We start from the raw sequence: 21,207 nt of genomic DNA, 5'->3' as shown, positions 1-21,207 counted from the left end.
AACTGTAACATACTGGAAAAGACATAGCTTTGTGAAGCTGGTGAAATGCTGAACAAAGAATTTGTTTCTGCAGTGAAAAAAAACTATTTCAGTGCACAGTTGTCATGCTGGAAACCTGCTCTTTAGGTGCAGATCTGATCTGGAATTCTGAATAGAAGCATAGATTTTTTTAATTATTTTTTTTTTTTCCTTTAGCAATTGTCCTACATATATTGCACTCCTTTTTATATTTTAGGTTAAAATACTTAGCTTCAAATCAGAGTTGTTTGCCATTGTTTGTTCTAGGGTGGGTTTTGTAGCATGTCTCTCTCTTGATCAGTACTAATTTCATTAAGAAAACCAAATAGTGATCTTTTTCACATCTGAAATGTTTCTGCTAGAATTTGCAGGATTGCTTACAGGTGTGCCTGCAGTAAACTTTAAAATATGAATTGCAAGCAGAAGGGTTGCATCTGTAGTGATGAAATCCATGTTTTGTGGCTTCCCTGCACTGGAAGCCTGCACTGTAACAAACCATTTGTCAGGTTCTGCACTGAGCACCTTCGGCTTGTCTGGCAATTGCAAGTGGCTTAAAGCAGGCTTAACTTCTGAGAGTTTAACAGTACGTTGTCATTTACTGCATATTCAAGATAAGATGCGTTTAGGAGGAACTATTATTGCGGCACAACAGCTTCCTCAGGGAAAGAAGTTGTGTTAAGCTAACAGGAAGGTGAAGGCTGGAGGATACCTGTGTTTTTTAAACAGTGTAGGAAACTTGTGGGCTGAGGTTGGTCTAGGCAAAGGTAGATTAGGCAAGTGCCATTTTGAATCACAGACTGTCCTAAATACAGCTTGTGTTTATCTTTTGTTTCCATGGACAAATTTCTTTTTCTTTTCCAGTGTACTCAGCCTTTGCTAAATGAACTGATGCCAGATATCGCAATGGGTGTGTCAGCAATGTCTTTAAAAGACAGAAGATTACCAGAGCTCACGGTCGACACAGAGTTAAGCCAGACGGTTGCAGAGGTAGGGCCTGGTCCACCCCAGCACATTTCATGTATTCAGAACAGACACTTGCCCACTTCCCGAAAGAAACATGCAATAGAGCAAAAAATAGATGCTCGAGAAAATCAGCAGGAATATCCTGACTTCTATGACTTCTCTAATGCTGCATGCAGACCCTCTACTCCAGCACCCAACAGGCACAGTCCTTCGCCTTCACAAGGCATGTATTTTGGCCCAGATTTGTATAGCCACAATAAGGCATCACCAAGTGGCTTAAAGTCAGCCTATCTACCTTCCCAGATATCTCCTAAAAAGCAAGAGGATTCTAGGAGGGAATACCTGCTCTCCCAAGATGGGCATCAACATAGACAAAAGAATGAGCCAATACACCTCGATGTCTTAGAACAACCTCCGCAGCGACTGGACTTGGCGTTGGCTACCCAGGAAAATGCTGGTAATGGCCCCGTTCACATCAGGGGAAGAACAAAAATGGAAACCGATTTAACCTATGGGCTAACCTCCAACAGACCTTCGCTCTCTGCATACACCTCTGAAATGCAAGAAGAGAGACCCAGCAGGAGACTGGCAGATGATGAGCCATTGGAACATGGAGCACAGAGAAATGCAGAGATGGAAAGGGAAGATGCAGTAAGCAGAGGAAGGAGGTCTCCAAACAAACCAGACTTCCTGTATAAAAAATCTGCCCTGTGAAAGCAACCTCCACTATTTCTCTGTGCCTAAGAGTTGTAAACGTCCCCTTCTTTTGCAATTTTTGGCCTGACTTCTGTCAGACAAATTCATCCATGCCAGCAGATGAATTCAGCTTCGCTCACTTCTTTTGTACATACATTGCTTTATTAGAGACAGCATGTTACTGGTTTGTTTTTAATGCTGCTTCTGGTTTTATTTTGTGGGATATTTTTTGAGCAAATTTAATTAAGCCTTTTAAAAAAAAAAAAAAGCTGGTACCTTTTTTCTGCAACCTGGTAGCCTTTTGCACCTGTATTTTAGTGTATTAGTTTTGTACTAATATGTTAAACTTTATTGTCACATTTAAAGGACTGTATTTTCATACTTTTGCATTTTCCCTTTCACCTGCCAATTCCCAATGTGCATTGGGTTGCACGTTATGAAATGTATTTTCTTATGAGATAGTAACAATGCATTTATTTTTTAATTATAGGAATTCCAAAGAACAGCACATGAAAATACTACATTTTCAGTTCTATTTTTTTGTTCATTTAGATCTGAAATCTTCCTGATTTTTACAGCTACGGCAAGAATCCAGTCTAATGTTTTGTTTGAAAAGTTCTGGCAGCTGGTCTTATCCTTATATAGCAAGCCCACTTCAAGAATTATATTGGGGTTTTAAAAGTCCAGGGGGATATTAAGGAGTCCACATTCCAGTGAAATTCACTGGGATCTGACAGTCTAATTCTGTTTGCTTTCTGGTTCAGCTGTGACCATGGAGAACTCCATGATCACCCAGAAGCACTTATTAGACAGACTAGAATTGTTTGTTTGCCCATGCAGAAATAAATCTAGAAATACTGTAAAAATGGTAGTAATAACTTGTTCTTCCAGCTACCTGTATGTGGGGATAAGTGAAGACCAGAGTTGAGGATTCATGCTAAATCCTGGAGTGTCAGGAAGACAAGGCATAGTATCTCCGCTGTTGCCTGAATGGTGACCCTCCACCTGTGAGGGTTCCTGCTCCAACAGAGGTGCCGAGGTGACTGCTCTTTGCCTTGCTTTCTCCTGCCTATGATTAAAAAAGGGCTTCAGTCTTAGTGACGTCATTCAGTGTTCCTTACCTGATCTGAAGTGTTGCTGACTTCATAATTGCAGCTGTTCTGTGAACAAAATCAAAGTGAAGAGTAACTGCTCTAGCATCATGAAATGTGCGAAGCTTTAGCACTCTTAAATTACTCTTCCATTTCCTGACTTTGTATTTTCAAAGCACAGAAATGAGATTCACCTATTAACATGATATGAAGAGGGAATGATGGTGATCTGGGCTGGCTCCCCGCCACTGCACTGGGGTTAAGCAGTGCACCAGGTGTAACAGTTACCAATTAAGTGCATCCTTAGTGCAGTTTTTACCACAGATTCATTGCATTTAGGGATCTGATGCCACTGCAGTGTAGTGACTACTGGTAAAGGCCTGTTTGGTTTTTTTAAATGCAGTTTCTATAATGAAGAATTTCCCTGTAGTAGAAAACTTTAATCCCAAGTGTGACCTAAGGACTACTTTAAGGTTCAGTTGGATTGTTTCCTGCGGCTCAAAATGCTTAATACTATTTAAACAGAAATTTTGCTGCAACTTTGTCATCAACTAAAACTAAAAGTAGATTCTTACCCTAACCTGTTTCATTAAAGTATGCAAGGCCTGGTTACAACAACACAATGTTGTTGAAATATACCGAATAGTGCATTTCTAAACTATCAAATAGCTTTTAGATAAATGAAGATATGGGTGTTTGAACCAATAATCCTGATGTCTCCTGCATATGCATCTGTAGGCCTCCTGCTTCTGTGAAAGCTCTGCAGGTACCCTTTTTGCAGCCGTGGACGGTGCAGTGTAGGATTGGGAGAGAAATTACCTAAACTGCACAGGTGGTGTCTTATGGGTGAGAGGAGATGGTTTTGTGTTGTGTTTTTTTTTCTTTCTTTCCTCTGTCAGCCTTTTTAAATCTGTTTTTTTGACCACAGTCAAGACACTTGGTGGTCCTGGCCTCGTCACCAATATGTAGTATTTCTGTGGGACCGCAGCGTAGAACATTGTTACATGTAAGAAGATGTCAGTGGGGGGACAGTGCTGCTGCAGGTTAGGGACTGAGGTTCATTGGGTTTCCTCTGGAGATTTGAGCACGGTGCTGTCTGACTGCATAGCTCTAGCCAGACACTTGGGTCTCATGCTCACCAGCACTAGAAGCATTAACTTTCATTACACACAAAACCCCTGAAACTCCCTGCACTTGGGTCATATGTGTGTTGGTAGCTTGATTAGTAAAAAGTCATAGCTGTCCTTGGAAGACCTACTATTCTGAATAATTTATTTTTACCTAAAATCAACAAATGTACTTTGAGAAAATTATTTTAGATACCATAGTTTGATGTGGCACTGTGTGCCTGGACAGAGATGGGGCTGAAATCTACAGATGTAACGTTTAAGCTTGAGATTTGTTGGGATGTGGCTGATGAAGACTGGGAAGTTTTGAGGTTATGGCTTGAAGGAATGCTTTGGCTTTGGAATAAGCTGGTGAGAAATGACTCGGGGGGGGGGGGGGGGGGGAAACATGTCTGCATTTTAGAATACAAAATTGCTTCTGAAGTCTCAGAAGCTGAACAGTATTAAAAAAGAGAATAAAGTGTTTAAAAGTAGGTGCAAAATAAAAGGCAAGTCCTTCTGAGGCCATAAAGACAATCAGGCCATGTAGACAATCTGCATTTTCACTTGAATATTTTGAGTTGGGAATAAGATGGCAGATAACAGCAGCTTATTTGAAGTGGAAAAGAAGGATTTGTCAAATTACCGGAACTGGATTTTTGTAGTCCAGTAGGATTTTCTACTTAGTAGGATGTGCAGAGGGAGGGGAGAGACACCATCTTTGTTCTTCATGGAAGCTTTATTCAGAAGCTAGTGTTCATACTGCATCCTGCTCACAGAACACACATACCTGTGCTACCTGCTACTTCTTATTGTTCTCTGTCTACTGAAACTGGTGCAGAAGCTCCTTGTTTACTTGAAGCACTTTCTGATTAGGCTGGAAATTGACATCTTTTTCTTCTGTAAATTTGATGGAGATAACAGATTACTGACTGTATTTTGCTTGAGGATAGAGGTATGAACATTAAGTTTTCTTGAATGAGGAAGACTTGTGCTCCTTGTTCTATTAAAGAGAGAGCTCAGACTTTCATTTAGTGAGCAACATGCAAAAACAACTTCCTCTCCTTTCCCTGACCCCCTCCTCTTTTCCTTAACATATGGATGAATAACTTAATTCCTGAAACAGATTCTTCCTTTGAAGTCTTTTGTTGTTCTACGGAGTTACTGTAGTTGTGTATTAATAACTGCTGTGTTGAGTGGCAGTTTCTTGTTGCATTTTTCCTGTTCTTGAGGAGTTTGATTTCTGAAAGTTAAAGCTGTTGCCACCTGTACTTGTAAGCCTTGGGTTTTGGTCCTGGAATGTCCCGGATGTTTGTCTTATGGATTTCTTCGGTTTGGGTTTAGTAGGGGGTTTGGGTTTGGGGGTTTGGGGGTGGGGGGGTGGTAGTGTTGTGTTCTGGGTTTTTTGTTTTTTCTTTTCTTTAAAAATACTTGTGCTGTTTGAGGCACTGTTCTTTCTTCTAATAATAATACGCTTCTATGGTAAAGGTGGTGCTGAGCTCTGCCTAGTGCAGGGAACAGCTGAGAGATGAAACTGTAAAACCATATTTGGGGTTTCTGTAATTACCCATACTGCCAGAAGGCAGCCTTGCCTTCAGCAATGTTAGGGTTTTGTTTCTTGTCCTTGTGTTGTTACTGGTATAAGTCAAGTGCCTTCAATGCTAAAGGCTCAGAAAACTTTCTTAAACTGACTTCATGTCCTATGCAAGTGTTTTTTCTACAACCTGCATAACCAGTACTTTGTAAAACTTGTTTACGCTTCAATTGTACATAGTGTTTTTTTAAAAAAAATAGTATTTTTATTTAGGTACCTACAAACTTGAATTCTAGTCTTGTGTGATGCATTGTAAAACAATACATTTCTCTTTTGAGTACCATTACAGTTGTAAAAAGGTTTTCACTGGTTCTATTTTTCTACTGTTGCTGAGAAGCATGTAACACTGACTTTATCCTACATATAGTTGGCATTTCAAATAAATGGCTTGTATAGAACGTGCTTGTGCGTCTTCTTCCAGTTGACTGTTCGCAGCGGCCTGCCGCAGCGCTGCCGCCTGCCCTCCTGCCCCAGCCAGCCTACACCTGTCTCCCAAATTTTCCCTGACCAATGGCTGGGTGAAAGGAGTGCTTGATACAAACCTTTAACAGTAAAGGCTCTTAAAACCTGCCAGGGTTTGTTGTTACTTCTGGAAAAAAAGGTGCACAATAATGCTTTGAACATTAAGGATATGGTACAAACCAGTGTAAAGGGAGGAATTTGAAATTAGTGGCAGGTTCAAGCAGCTTGTTAAAGAGAAAAAGCACTTTGCCAAAATCGTTCAGTGAGGAGTTCTGCCTAGAGCTTAGTTGACTTGAGACTCTTCAGTATTAAAGGCAATAGGATTACTCTTAGTCGAGGCAGGGGGACTTAACCCTTGACTTGGAAAGTGCTTGTTTTCTCAGTAGAGCAGCTAGACAAAGGCACTCAGGAAGTACCCAGCATTCTCTTCTTGCTGTTACCCTGCATCAGCTGAGTCTTTAAGTCTCTTGCACAGAAACAAGCGCTTTCTTCCCTACTTCAAAGAAATAGCTCAAGTTTAGAAGCGTGTCCATGCAGCAAGCAGAAAATGTGGGGTGCACAGTGAGTGCTGTATGGTCTTAAATGTTAATTACTGACACCTTCATTTCTGCATCCAGGAAGATGAGTTTTAGGAGCAACTTCCTCAACTAGACAATTTAATTTATTGTTACAGACTTTCTCTTCCCTTTGTAACAGTGTTCCTCTGTCAGCTAACTGTATAGAAGGCAGGGTGCCTCCCGGCTGGGGGCAGCCTTTGCGCAGGAACCACCGGGGCTGTCAGGGCGCTTGTACCTGTGCCCACCCTCAGCCCCACCCCGGGCTGCGCCGCAGGAGCTGGGCTGGGTGCAGAAAGCTTCCTGCAGCAGAACCGCTCCCTCTGGGCACCTGCTGTGCACGGGGCAGGGCAGTGCCCTGCCCAAGGCCTGGCCTCAGAGCTGGGGCCCTGCACAGCCGGTGCCTCCAGGCACCTTCTCCCCCCTTTCAGGGAATTACAGGCCAGAACTGCACCGCCAAGGAAGCGCCACCCCCTGCTGCTCCATCTGCTGCCCAAAGCGGTACCAGCAAAGGTGGCCAGCCCTCGTTTGCAGGGGGAGGCAGACACCTGGGAACACGGGGCTGGGCTGAGCCCAGCACTCAACTGGGCCCCCAAGAGGGGTGTTGGCCACAGGGCCAACAGGTCAGGGCAGGGATGAAAACAAACCACTACAGCAGCACTTCAAAACACCCAGACAGCGCAGACTGAACAGTTCTTTAATTTTTAGATATGAGTTAGATAGGCAGTTACAACTCCCATTAACAGTTGCTGCAAAAAAAGCACATACACTACCCAGGGTTAAATTTAAAATCAACTAGTCATTTCGCATGAAACAAACCCCTGAAGTGAGCATCTACCCTAAAACTAGCTTTTGTAAATAAAGTGATCAGAAACAAGTAACAGGGAGAATGATACATAAAGGTCTCATTTCCTTCTCAAAAGTCATGAACATGAGTACCCCATAGTAAAGAAATCATCCTACTACATAAAGGAGTTAAAAATTAGAACTTTCTTAAAGTAGGTTCTGGTGGTTGTGGGTAAAGGCAAACTAAAAACTACAATAGGCTCCAAATTTAGGAAAAGTCAATATTTAATTGTAGCTAAGTGCAGATTCTTAAGTCAGTGACCCACTGTGTCATCTTGTTCCATGATTATCACAGTGATTATAAAAAGATCACACACTATTCTGTAGAAAAATGCCAGGATGCTGCAGTGTTCTCAGAACTATTCATGGAGTAGCTTGCAGTAGACTAGTCCTTAAAATCAAAGCATGTTAGTAAGTCCTACAACAAACCTCCCCGCTGCCTAAGCTGTACTCTCATACCTACTCCTAGATATTGTTTATATTCTAGCGAGTGGATAAAGTTCAAGTGACGATTTTTTGCATGTAAAACATCACCGTACTATATTAGAAAGAAAGCTTTTGAATTTATAAAAACAGATAGCACACTCCGTTGCATCAAGCCTACCCTCTGATTTCCCATTTTTCACCTGCCTGGAGAGAGCGCGCAGCGCTGGGCCCTCCGCCGGATGGAACCCGCCTGCCGGAACGCGTTCCTGCCCGGGCGCCTGCCCGCGGGACCCCGGGGAGCCCTCACTACAACGGCTCCACCCGAGGGGAGGGCGCGGAGCCCCCTCAGCAGGAACCGGGCTCACTGCAGCAGGCGCCAGCCGCCCCCCACAGCCGCGCGGAGCCCATCAGCACTGAAATCCCTCTAACGGCAGTGTACCGGTTAAGAACACGTTTTAGTCGCTACAAATAAAGGAACAAGTATGAGACAAAATGAAGACGTTTCTTGGACAGCTGGATGAGAAGCCAAACTACTGAAGATGCCTCTTTGCTTTGCCAATGTCTATTGTTCTCCCAGTTGTCCTTTCAGACCCAAGCCCTCTCAGTCTAACTACAGTAGTACTGCATCCGGTTAGTCCGTCGTCTTTTCCGTGACTGAAATTCTTCAAAGAAGTGCTGAATGTCTTCTCTTTTAACCACCTGGGGGAAGCAATATGAAACCCAGGTTGTGCTATAGGAATTCAATTAAACCATCCTTTCCTTTCCCTCGCATGCATCCCACACGAAGCGTACGAAGGGACATGTACCGGAACCTCTGCGGTACAGCTGGCACTACAGCCTTCCCCTTGGACCCAAAGGAGACAATTAACACCCATGTTGAATTGCAAGAGCACAGAGAAACGAGCTTCCCAAAGGCAGGACAAGCACGCGGAGCAAAGCTCCTGAGGGTATTTTTAATGGGTTTGACCACTTGCTTTTATCAGCAGAAAAACCAACACAGAGCAAAGATCTTCACTAGCTCACTTCAGCTTCTTTACAATGTAACTAAGAATGGCAATTCAGCAAATAAACCAACAAAATGCATGTGTTGATTAATAACAGCATGCAAATGCCTCCAGGAAAACACCTGACAAGACTGCCAATATTTACTCAGTCAAAGTCAGTCTAAGAAAAAGCATAAGGGTTAAGAGCTTTGTTTCCTGAATACTTTTCCTAGAGCAAAAGCAGCTTCATTTAAGAACTGCTCTCAGTACTTCATAGACAGATTTCTGTAAGGTCCCTGTTATCTCTCAACAATGTCATTAAGGAAATACAACTTCTAAATACCAGTGAAATCAGGGGTTTCTAATTTCTACTGCAGTACCTCCAAGAGGCAGGGAAAAAACACTGTAACATAGCATCATATTAGTCAATACCCAGCCCTCAACAGTACTTTAAAACACATTTTCTGGCAAACAAATTCTGTGAGTTGCACCTTACCGTTCCCTCATCTGCAAATCTCCTGAGATAGTCAGTCAGTTCTGTCTTTAAATCATTGTATTCTGGATAGAGAAACAAAGGCAAGGGAAAGAAAATAAAAAAAAAAAAAGATACTCAGCTCCAGTTTAACAGTGGCTCTAGAAGGCAACTTGTTCTACTTCCTCTTGTTGTTTGTTAGATTTATTTGAAACAAATATAGGTTTGAACAACATTACAAATAATAATAATAAAGAGAAAGGCAAGTCCAGGTAAACATGAGAAGCCTAATACTTTATCAGACTAGCCTACACAGTCTGAGTGTCTGTTCAGGTGATCTTCAGAGATACGTACAGAAGTTGAGTGAATTAGTTAAAAGACCACCCCTGCTTCCAGCTCCCCACTGCAAAAGCACACATGGGTCACCTGTAACTCGGGATTGGGCGAGTGTCCTGGCCAGAGTGCAAACCCCCCACGTGGAAGAGGGAAACACAGCTCCAGTTGTAAAATACCTCAACGCTGCCTTGTCAACAGAGCTGCCGGGGGGCACCCTGCCCCCAGCTTCACAGTGCTGGCACTCCCCCAGACACCAGGAGATTCCCAGACAACAGAACAGGGTAAGATAAATAAGCCAGACAGCAGAAGTGTAAATTGAATATTCATGTTACAAGAAACTACTATCAATACAGTACCTAAGGTGGTAAATAGGGGAAAAGCTCCCATACGTGTAGTTCCTCCATGTAAGTTAAAGCTGTAACAACAGGCCAGAGAGGACAAACTTCTCTAGAGTAATCCTGACTGAGGTGTGCAGTGTGCCGTACAGTCTTCTGTATGTTACTTCAAAAACAGTTTGACACCACACTGCAAGACCTGATACCAATCTCTTATGGGAAACTGTTCAGTTAAAGTGTTAAGGCAGATTCTGAAAATGAAGTTGTAATTACCACAGATGAGTTCTACTTGCTGGACTCTGTTCATGCTGTTAAGGGTGTCCATTAAAGGATCTCTCCTCTCTGTTTCTTGGTCACTGGTACCTTTATTTTCGTAAGCCAAGACAGTGTCACATTCATCTGTCAGGAACTGGACTTCAAGCTCTGAATACATTTTCTGGAGAATAAAGTAAAATTTACTTTTACGTTGCAAAACTTCTCAGATGGAGATGCTTTCCCCCAGTCCTTGTTGTGTTCAGTATCACAAATAATAACAAAAATAATAATGTAAATTTTGGATCCAGCATTTCAGACATCTTCCCATAAGGACTTCCAAAGCAATCCTGCATTTAAGCAGCAAAGAAAATACAAATATTTAGAAGTTCCTTTGTGCTCTATTAATTCCAAATATTTGGTGTGTTTCTCTGAGGGGTGGAGGGGTTTTTTAGGTGTTCATAGGTAGAGTAAGAACATTTACACAGATTTTATCTACAAGTTTCTCTTCAAAGATTCTCTTGGAGCTCCTCCCTGCCTCCCTCACATCAATGAAGGTGATAATGAAGAGAGAATACATACCAAACAGTCTTCACAGGTGCATAATTTGCTTCTCCAGTTCGATGGCCAAAAGGTAGCAGTATCTTTTTTTAAAAATTGCTTGCTTTGGAGTTCTTTCAGCTTGCAGACTGGCTCCTCACTCTTGGTAACTACCTGAATTAAATGAGTGTTCAGTGCTCTATAATGTCACTTCAAATACACTACGTCCTTTCCAGCATGTCATTTTCCTTCTGCAAGACTTTTCTTTTATCTCAGACACGTTTATTTTTATAAACAACCTGTATTACCATTTCATCCACATGAGGTTTTAGCAGTTTCCACTGGAAATTTCTGTAGAAATTTACTGCAATGGCCATAAACGCTTAAGAAATGAGAGCTGGGCTGTCATGCAAATGCAGCTACAATGCAGAATACACCTATATTAGAACAAACTCAGAAGTTACCTCAGTGTAAAGTCCTTGTGGCTGACAAGAAGGGATGGATATAACCTGTTTGCAAACAGACGTTACACCCTTGTCACCCACTTCTACAATCATATTCTACAGCCTACACCATGCTCTGCAGAGACCCCGTGTTTGAAGTGGCGGTGACTGAAGAGGAACACGGAAACAGACTGAAAGCATTTACCTCTTCACTGAACCTATTCAGAAAGAGGTGGGCTCTACTTCACCTACCATCACTACGAAGATGTACAGGACAGAAAAGAAGGTACATTTTACCTCTGGACAGGCAGACCCAGAGCTAGTGGATGGTTCATTAAACTGTTCTGTTTGCTCTTCCTCCTTTGTTTCTTGGTGTTCCACTCCACTTTCTTTTTTAATTTCTTTTTTTGGCTCTTCACTTTCCTCAGCTTTCAGGACAATTCCTTCATCTTCAAGGGAGTTCACTTTGGTCAAAGCAGGAACTGGAAGATACATACCCATGTAAGTGAAAATACTGTGCCAGACAACGTACAGACTACCACAGATGTTCTCTGCTTTCCAGTGCAGCGTCAAAGAGCATGCAGGTACACCCTCATACGTTGCAGGGTCTTGGACACACTCTACAGCTGTCCAAAGATACACTGACCTAGGTGCACAAAGAAACCGGCCCCTCTTTCACCACAGTCTTCTTCACCTTTCATACTCCTATTCTAAAAGACCCTGCTTCCCAAAACCTAAGCTCTAGGAGAGGGAAAAGGGCATCACAATTTGAGACAGTTCTGTACTAAGATGCCTGTCCTTCCTGACACCCCTTGATAGCTATTGCAGGTTCAGTAGATGGTGTGTACCTTTTTGCTGACTTTGTGTCAGAGTCCTTTTTCTCTAGATGCACACACCAAAAACTCCATGACAGATTAACTACACTAACTACTTCCTTCTTTAAAACACGTTTTTCTTTTGATGTCAATTCAAATGTGTGCCCTATGACATAGCGGGTTAGAAGGAGGAAAATGAAAACCAAAAAAACCCCCACCTGTTCTGTACTGTATTTACATTAGAAGGAAGAGGACTCCAGGAGGGCCAGCTTGGAATCCCTAAAACTACCAATGAAATTTCTAGCAAATAAGAGATCAATCACCAATTAATATAAATGACATTTAGGAGACTATGTGAAACTAGCTCTTCCCACAGAACACAAGTCATCTATGCTTCCAATCCTGCAGAGAAGGGAGCAGAGGCTTGGTGTGACTGCAGGGATCACACGTCCCGAGCACAGTCCCAGCTCTACGCAGGTGTGTTGGGTTTGCGTGGTGGGGTTTTGGTGACGGGGGAGGGGGCTACAGCGATGGCCCCTCTGAGAAGCTTCTTGAAGCTTCCCCAGCTCCAAGTCAGACCCACCTCTGGCCAAGGCCAGGCCAGTTAGTGATGGTGGGTGCGCCTCTGTGACAATGTATTTAAAAGGGGAACATGGGAGGCGGTTGGGACTTTGAGGAGAAGTTACGAGGACACCTATGTGAACACTGAGGTCAGGGGAAGGAAGGAGGAGGAAGCAGGGGAGGTGCTCAGAGCCTCTTATACTCAGCTGTTTGCCTCACTGCTTCCCCTAGGATAGCTCTTCAATTCTCTGATCCAGTTTAGAAATTAAGTTTGAGACAGGTATTAAGTCTTCATCTATCTATGTGCTAGCACATCTTTGAGAAAACAAAAGAGTGAGCACCACAAAATTAAGATTTAGGAACAAGAACTTTTTTTTTTTTTTTACAGAATAGTTACTGCAGCCCTGCATGTTCCACCGCTGAAGGTGATTGTCCAATATAACGAGTATCATTTCTCCAACCACTTAAACAGTATCATGTCATTAATCGACCATGTCTGAGAAATACATGATAATGAAATATTGGCTCTTCATTTTCTTTACCTGCTAATTGCGATGCATAAGCCCACAGGAAATGGCAGTGCTTCATGCAGGCTTGGCACACCATTTCATGAAAGTCTCCACTTTCAGGGGGAACTGCACCAAGATGCTATCAAAAAGAAACAAGCACAAGCAGTGAAGCACTCACTGCAAACCGACAGACTCAACTCTAGGTTTAGAGGAAATAAAACATCAAACATTTTCAGCATAAGCATACACTCCTGCTAAGTTTCTACAATAATCATCTGTATAACTTAGAAACTTGGAAGAGCTGATAAAAATTCCAGGGAAAAGATGAAATAATTCTCTTTGTCTACAGCCTTTTATGCCTTCTACATACCCAGAAATCTCAGTCCTATCTTCATCTCATTTCTAAGTGATATTCTTCTAAACTCTCCTAAGGATACCTCTCACACATTGCACATTTAAACTCTCAAATAACTTTTTCTGATTGCTTTCTTCCATGGAAAAGATTGTAAATCTTCATATTGATCACATACTGAACTTGAGAATAATTAGGCCCCAAAGCTCTCCAGAAAATGGTGAGAACTATTTAGGCAATTAAAAGCACTTAGCAGCTTTCTTTTGAAAAGCATTCTTGCAAAGCTCACAGTATGCAGCATAACATTCTTCATATATACATTTATACAAATGAATCCTATAGTTTATCTACAGAACCTGTAATTGAAGCCAATGATATTTCTTTTTATTCTTTGATCCTGCAACTTCAAACATGGAATTTCACTCACGCCCTTCAAGGCACAAGAGGCTGAATCCTTAATGCCTACATGTTAAGTAGGCCACTCACTAAAGTGCTGAGCTGCTTTTAAAAGATTTCCCCGAAGTTTGTAATCAGGAACCAAGAGCACAGTTTGTTCCTTGCCACTTAAAGGAATTGCAGTTTTTAAAAGCATTCTTCTGAATGAAGAACTATTCAGGTAGTTGATAATGATGTGCCTCAATAAGAATCTTTTTCTCACCAACTACTTGATTAGAATTTTCCAATTAAACAGACAGTTATAAAGTTATCTATCTTTTTATTCTGCAGTGGTAGCCTTCAAAAACATAGAACTCCTCCTAGTTTTTGTGGACAGCAGCACAATATTAACCTTTCAACATGCCTTTTCATAGAATGAAAATAAATACCTCAGAACTCATGTAATAATCTTTTGAGAACTACAGCAAACCTTCCCAAGTAAGAAAAACCATACAAACTTAACCGACACTGATTTATTTATATGCAAATAGCAATTCTGCTACTTAAGAGCTTCCTTACCCTTCCATGGAACCAGTCTTCACAAACTATGCACTGGATCATCTCATCTGGAACCTAGATGATCGGTCAGATTATTAGCATTAATAGCAACCTCCAGAATCTTTCCCAAGTCTCAAACGGCAGTATTACGCAAAGCCTGCTCAAGTGAATTGCACTTCCCTCTTCACCCACCCACCAGGGGCTGCCATTAATAAGTAGTTAAATGCTTCATTAGTCAGTTTGTGTCCCTGGAGTTCAACAGCATATGTAATTTGTCATATTAACAAGACTGTGGAAATTCCCATTTATTATTACAAAACTAGTTTTCCCAGTAGAGCAAGACATTTTCACACAAAAGGGACAAGAAAAAAAAAAGAATACACTGTTGGTATCTTTCTTCCTGTGAACAGAAATGCATGATCAGGCAGCTTAGCAAAAGAAAGATACTGATATCATCAGGTTTCTGAAGGAATGCCACAATCCTAACTGTCCACAATGCAGTACAGTACAAGCGAAAAAATTATTAATTATTTCTTTAGAAATACTTAGCTTTCTCTGAACTTCAGAGAGGTAAGTTTATAAAACACTTTTTTGGATTTGAAAGACTTGTGCCTTCCTTATTCTTTAAACCACCTAACTTCTATGACTGCAAACAAAAGAGTGTGTGTGTGTGCGCGCGCAAACCAAGTGGTATATTTTAATACTTCAGACAGGAAAAAAAAGTGTCCTGACTGCCATAAAAGAAAGAAAAAGCCAGTGCTACAGGACAGACTCTCTCCATACCAGAAGCCTTGTCAGAGCACTGCTGCAGGCACCAAGAAGCAGATCCTGGTCTCTCCTAACATGTGCAATGTGTTTATTCTGTGTTTGCCACATTTCTCAAGATGATGAGAAACTCACCCCCTAAGGGATCTCTGTAACTTTAGAGAAGAAAGCAGGGAGGACTGCATCAGCATTTTGTCCAAATGATGGTTTGTCCTCCTTATCTGTCTTTAAGGCATAAACACATTCTACCATTTAAAAAAAAAAAAAAAAAGATAAAGTAATTACTTCATACAGCACATGACAACCAAAAGCAATATGGAACTTAAGATTTCTTAACGTGGGATCTTCCCTACAAAGTAGCTCAGCAACTACCCTTTGGACAATATTTTGCACAAACACTATCAATGTATGATTACTACTGGGTTTTGTATTTACCTCATCTTCAGGATCAGGATAAGGTCTTTTACAAGTACAGTATAATCCATAGAAATTGTCATTATACTTATTTCCTGAATTCACCTTGCCCTTGTCCTAGGAGAAAAGGAAAAAAAGTCTCAGTAGACAATGCAATGAAAAATAAAAAGACAGAAAAGATGTATAATCTAGAAAAAAACAATTCCTGTTCCACTTTAATTTCTAAAAGCAATCACTATACTCACCAGCTTGAAGATCCCAAAAGATATTATCCAGACACCTATGCTATACCATGAGCAGCTGATAGGGCATGCGAGGAACGCTGAAGTTCAAATGGAAAGAGGAAAAACAGTCTTTCCACCTTTGTGACAAATGACAACCGTGGTGTTTTCCAGCAACTACTAATCTAAAACCATTTAGCAGTTTTGATCACCAACCACGCCTGCCTGCTGACATTATAACAACGTCTGTAGATTTATTGGGCAGCTTTCCCTCCATTCTTTTTTAAACATCCAGACTGTATTCCAAACCTAACTTGGCTTAATCTTACCACTGAGCTTCCACTAAATTCATGTCATATAAACATCACACTACAGGAGAGGATTATCTAAATTACAAAACATGCTGAGTGAAATTCAATTACAGGTAATCCCACTAAAAACCAAACAGGTAATACAGCTGCAGCCAGGGGGCTTCAGAACTGCACACTGTGGCAACCCAAGGCCACCTACCATCAGCCCCTGCAGAAGCAGCTGTGACAATTTATGATAGGACTACAAAGAGCTCTCTACCACTGTTCTGACAAAGGAAGAACGGACGAGGCGAGCACCCGGCATTCCTGAAGTCGGCCACATTAATGGACAGATGCTGAAGGTCACTTAAACAATACAATTGATTTTGCACTGAACTGAAGGAAGAGGAACAACCATGTGATCCTTTCCATTGATTCAAATAAGAAACAGTAACATCTTAAAATTGTCACAGGTGTCTCTGTAGGGATCACTGGACTGTAGCCTGAGGCTGACTAGCTCTGCATCCATCCCAGTTCTGCCAGAACAAAACAGGCATACACAAAACCACTTGCTGTTTCTACATTTGGACTGTTATTACCCTGGGAGCTGCACTGCAGACAGGCCAGCTTCTTGTCACTGCTTCCCAGACAATTGCCAACTACCTGACAAACCCAAAATGCCCACCAAGTATAAAGGCACACAGGGCTTCATAGTAAAAAAACAATCCATCAGTAGGCTCTGGTGACAACCTATCAAAAAAGATTAGGGCACTAATGCCACCACAAGGAAGAGGAGAGAACTGTCTCTTTGACAGCAGCACAACTTTAAATTTCCTTAATGCAATTACAAAATTGCAGTCCAAAAGGTCTTCCCGAAGCCAGCTTAAAGCTAAGGAGATGTATTAGTGCAGGCATCAGGACACATTTCTGGCACTGTGCTGACCATGGACGCCAAATGACTGCATTCATGGATGACAAGGATCAAATGTTCTCTCTCCTTACAACATTTCCCTTTGGTACCTTAACAGTTTATCTCCTGCTGTAATACTCCCACCTTGTTTAACTTGCTGGAAAAAGCGGAGGCATCACATGAGTCAGCACTGGCTGAGGCAAGGCATCAGCCTCCCAAGCCTGTTGTTTTGATTCCGTATGCATGAAATCTATGTCTGAACTTACTGGGAGTAATTTGCACTGCAGATTTTTGAACTTGCTATTTCCACAGTCACAGCGGAAGTTCCTGGAAAGAAAAACACAGCATTTCAGGTTTTTTATTAACTGAAAACACACTAACTTTTGTGTTCGTAACAATTCCCAGCAGTTTATTAGGAGCCATAAAAATACTCTTGCAGCTATTTAAACAATAGCATCAGTCAGAACTGGCCAAAGGGGCCCTGCAGCCTTACCCTCCCACACGCTGTTCTCGGCAGATCTCAGCTAACACCACCATTTGCAGCAGCACTTGGCTGGGAGACCACAGCGTCACAGCTGACCCTGGGTGCTGCAACTACTACACTCAGGAACACGAGCACATGTGTTGGCAAGCGAGGAGCGTGAATTGGTTCATTTCCGAAGGCGGGGTCCATAGAGGTGATTAAGCTCTTGTCTCCCCCTCAGACACCTAAGCTCTCATGTAAATAGGGTCGCTATGCCAGGCAAACGGGGGCACGGGGCACCTCAGTGACCTGACCTCACCTGCCGGTACGGTTTTGCTGGAAGCGGTGTATTTGGGGAGTTTCACGCTGTCCTGCCTCACTGAGGCGAATCACACAGAGGAGGCGGCTCCGAGGAACTTCCCCTGCCCTCTCACCTCAGGCTCACAGCCCCGCCGGGCGTCCCAGCGCTCGGGTCCGGGAGGTGAGGGTCAGCGTTTACCTCCGGGCCCGCGTCTGCCCCGGAGAGGCTGTGCGGGACCGGCCCGGCCGTGGCGGGGCCGCAGGCTGCGGGGAGCCTCGAGCCGCCCCCGCCGCACGCGCGTTTCCCGCCGCCGGGACGGGCGCGCGCCCCCGCCCCGCCCCGCCGCGCCCCGCCGCGGTACCTCTTGGTGTAGAGCTCGAAGAGGCGGTGGGTGCCGTGGCACTCGTAGCTGCAGGCCAGGCAGATCCCCGCCGGCTCCCCTCCGGGCGGCGTGCAGGTGCTGCAGGCGTACAGCGCCTGCCTCTTCACCGCGCCCTGCGGAGCGACACCGGCGCAGGCTGCAGGGGACGGCGGGCACGGGAGGGGGGTCCCGGCCCCGGGCGGCCCCGCCCCCGGCCCCCCACACCCCCCCCGGCGCCCGGCCCCGCCCCCACCTGGGAGTAGCTGCAGCGCTCGTGGTCGCTGGCGCCCAGCACGGCCCGCGCCTCCTTCTCGAGCTCCTCGTTCTCCGCCAGCACCTCGGCCAGGGAGACCACGGGCTCCTCCGCGCCGCCGCCGCAGCCGCCCTCCGGCTCGGCGGCCTCCGCCGCCGCCGCCTCCATCGCCGGGACGCGCGGCCGACAGCGAGCCGAGGCGGGAACCGCGCGGCCGAGCCGCCAGGGGGCGCCACAGCGGAAGCGGAACCGCACGCCCACGTGACCGGGGCCGCGCGTCAGCGGGGAGCCGCCGGGCGGCGGGAGGGGGCACGTGACCGCCCGGCGGGGCGGGGGCACCGCCATGGAGCTGGTGGCGGAGCTGCGCGGCCGCGACGGGCAGACGCGCTCGGTGCGGGTGCCGTGCCCGGCGGAGGAGGGCGAGGGCGGGCAGCTGCGCGGGCTGCGGCGGGCCCTGGCCGAGATGCAGGAGCGGGTGGTGGAGCTGCTGGCGCCCCTGGTGCAGGAGGAGCGAGAGGCAGCGGGCGGCGGCGGGCCGCGCGGTGAGTGGCGGGGGGGGGCGGGACACACGCGGAGCGTCCCGGCGGGAGCGCGGGGAGGGGGCTCGGCCGCCCCCGGGGCGCCGCCTGCGCCCTCGCCGCTCATCGGCGCCGTGCTTGAACCCTGGCAGGTAATGTTGAGGATGACGACTACGACGAGGAGGAGGAGGATGAAGACGAAAACAACATCGACACGAAAGCGAGCGCCGATGACCCACCCCCGAAGCGAACGAAAGTTCAGCAGCCCTGATGATGGCGTTAGAGACCGAGCTTAGGCCTAGAAAGGGACAGTCCGGCTTGTAAGGGCCCTCGGGCGCGGTCCCCCGGGCGGGGGCAGGCCGCTCGGGCCCGGCAGGCGCCTGCGTCTCTTCGTGTTTTTACAAGTGAAATGACGATCCCGACGCTATTTTAATACGGAGCCTTAACGAAAGGATGCGCCTTGGTGTTATCAGCATATCGCTTACAGGGTACCTATGTTAACACTGAGAAGAATTTTTAGTTAGCTAGTTGACAAATATAAAGCAGTGCTCACAAGTCAATAAAGTAATAAAATGTGGAAAGAGTTATTTTGGCTGATATGATCTTAAAATGGTACAAGACAACTTTATTTGTATGGAAAGATACCAATATAAGACCACTATAGTATTAAAAATTAAAAAACATCTGTAGAACTGTGTCTACTGCTGAACAGTCCTGTAAGAGTCATATACAGTCCTGCAACGGAAGATTATTTTTGCCTATCATCTATAAGGTTTATTTTAGTCACTCATCAATTATTTTCCTGGAAAAGGTCATAGACAAAGTAGATTGAAAGAGTTGGGAATCTTGGTTTCAAAAAATCCTGGGTTTGTGGCAGCCAGAAAAGTTACAAATCACTGTGACTTTGTGGAATATTGAAGATAATTATAAATTTAAAAACTTGTCTGTCCTAAGCCTGTTTTCTCCAAATGGGAGAGGGGTTTCCCCGTTTTAGTTTCATGCAGCAATCTTCCATCACTGAGTTTTATCCAGGTTGATTTTTAGGCTCATTTGGTAGCTAAGTCTAATAAAGTGAACATCACTGCTTAATATTCTGCCTATGCAGAACTCTCAACAGTACCTAAAAATAAGAAAAAAGAAGAGCAGAGTGATTTTTTGAGATGCTTTCTATAAACAAAAGTTTGTGCAGAAACTAGGGGAAATGTTGTAAGTTTCTACACTGGTGTTGCAGAGGCTCTACAGGATAAATACTTAAAATTTTAGTGCAATCGATTGGGACTCCAGCAGTCATTAGTAAATAACAGATTCAGATGTCTGTGAGAGGAAAACTATTACTGCACAGTCAATTCAAAGAATTCCTAGGATTTAATGACAATCCAAAGTGCACGATCACTCACCTAAAAGTGAGGGCTCTCAGCCTTGAGTTTTCTTGGGTAGTGCCCTGACCCAAGGGCAGAGTCCTCGACTGTGCTGCTCCAAAGAGGATGGCTTGAAATGGCTCCCCCAGGGGACTCCATTTATACCCCAGCCGAATGATCTGTGGTCAGTCTCCTCTTACAGGCCGAGGGCTCCAGTTACCATAAAGTCTTGAGAACAAGGGCGTGAAGACAGAATCAGCAGCCAATGTATCTCAACAGCCAGGAAGCCCCTGCATCAGGGTGGGTGCACCTGCCACAGCTGGTTGCTGTAGTTTATTTTAGAGGGGGAAAAAGTATAAATATTGAGAAACACCTATGAGTACATTATGTATAACAGTTCTGGCTGTAAATCCGCATAACCCAATCTCTCTGCTAAGGTAGCTTGTTGTTCTTTCTTTTGATGATAATGCAACATGGGGAATGGCATTAAGTAACAGATGCTTCCCATATGTTGCTTGAATTCCCAGTTTTTTGGTGCATGCTTCTGTTAACAGGCATAAAATATTCCTGACAGCCAGTCCATAGAGCTTACTGTACAGCCTGAGAGTCTTCTGTAGCAGAAATTGACTGATTTAATAGTGCGAGCCTTTTTTTTTTTCTTTTTTGTGTGTTCTGCTGTCATAGTTTATGTATTATGGAAACTGAACAAATCTTGAGACTTGTGTATGAAGGACAAAGTATTGGAATAAATTATGAACTTTTATGGCCACAAGATTATCTGCGTTTGTTTGAAATGGGGGTGGGGGTGTGTTGGAAAAGACATCCATCAAACAGTTTTTACATCTTTATCTACTCTTATTCTAAGAAATTCACACTCATCATTCTGTTAGCAGATATTAGAGGCATAACTGAGGAGAAAAGACCAACTCTGAACACTAGGGAGCTTTAGTTGCTGAGGCCCTAGGGTAGAGAAAATTACACAAATTGATTCTGATCTCTTGTCAGCCTGCAAAATCTTAAAGTGATAAAATGGTTAGTGTTTTAGGGTAGATAATTTATTGAAGGA

At 44.1% G+C, this 21,207-nt stretch overlaps 3 protein-coding genes across 4 annotated transcripts in view; 2 read left to right on the top strand and 1 right to left on the bottom strand.

Annotated features, from left to right (window-relative positions):
* Positions 1–3,757, top strand: part of BTBD7 (BTB domain containing 7) — a 52,585-nt gene extending 48,828 nt beyond the window's left edge. For both annotated transcript variants that reach the window (XM_074908576.1, XM_074908575.1), the window contains one exon: positions 880–3,757. In XM_074908576.1, coding sequence (XP_074764677.1) covers positions 880–1,695 — 816 coding nt within the window. In that variant the 3' untranslated portion in view covers positions 1,696–3,757. The remainder of the gene's footprint in view (positions 1–879) is intronic.
* Positions 3,758–7,165: 3,408 nt separating this feature from the next.
* Positions 7,166–18,610, bottom strand: UBR7 (ubiquitin protein ligase E3 component n-recognin 7). The gene is made up of 11 exons (XM_074908572.1): positions 18,266–18,610; positions 18,013–18,146; positions 17,154–17,214; positions 15,488–15,583; positions 14,309–14,362; positions 13,036–13,141; positions 11,415–11,599; positions 10,717–10,848; positions 10,156–10,318; positions 9,236–9,297; positions 7,166–8,455 (listed from the first exon to the last, which is right to left on the bottom strand). The coding sequence occupies exons 1-11, from the start codon at positions 18,608–18,610 to the stop codon at positions 8,363–8,365; spliced, it is 1,431 nt and encodes a 476-aa protein (XP_074764673.1). The 3' UTR covers positions 7,166–8,362.
* On the top strand, positions 18,609–20,907 carry GON7 (GON7 subunit of KEOPS complex). The gene is made up of 2 exons (XM_074908573.1): positions 18,609–18,807; positions 18,936–20,907. Exons 1-2 carry the CDS (start codon positions 18,609–18,611, stop codon positions 19,052–19,054), a joined length of 318 nt encoding a protein of 105 aa, XP_074764674.1. The 3' UTR covers positions 19,055–20,907.
* Positions 20,908–21,207: the final 300 nt, after the last annotated feature.

The sequence above is a fragment of the Athene noctua genome, chromosome 6, assembly GCF_965140245.1.
Source record: "Athene noctua chromosome 6, bAthNoc1.hap1.1, whole genome shotgun sequence".
Taxonomy (NCBI): Eukaryota; Metazoa; Chordata; class Aves; order Strigiformes; family Strigidae; genus Athene; species Athene noctua.
Note: the sequence above shows the minus strand (reverse complement) of the source record. Positions and strands in the feature narration are given on the sequence as shown.

Bases quoted from the DNA above. Each gene is read 5' to 3' on its own strand.
- GON7 (XM_074908573.1), top strand. From the start codon at position 18,609: ATGGAGCTGGTGGCGGAGCTGCGCGGCCGCGACGGGCAGACGCGCTCG. The intron at 18,808-18,935 runs GTGAGTGGCGGG...GAACCCTGGCAG, and splicing joins GGGCGGCGGCGGGCCGCGCG to GTAATGTTGAGGATGACGAC.
- UBR7 (XM_074908572.1), bottom strand. From the start codon at position 18,610: ATGGCGGTGCCCCCGCCCCGCCGGGCGGTCACGTGCCCCCTCCCGCCG. The intron at 10,849-11,414 runs GTAAAATGTACC...CATTTAATTCAG, and splicing joins CTGGGTCTGCCTGTCCAGAG to GTAGTTACCAAGAGTGAGGA. The intron at 9,298-10,155 runs GTAATTACAACT...TTCTCTATCCAG, and splicing joins GCAAGTAGAACTCATCTGTG to AATACAATGATTTAAAGACA.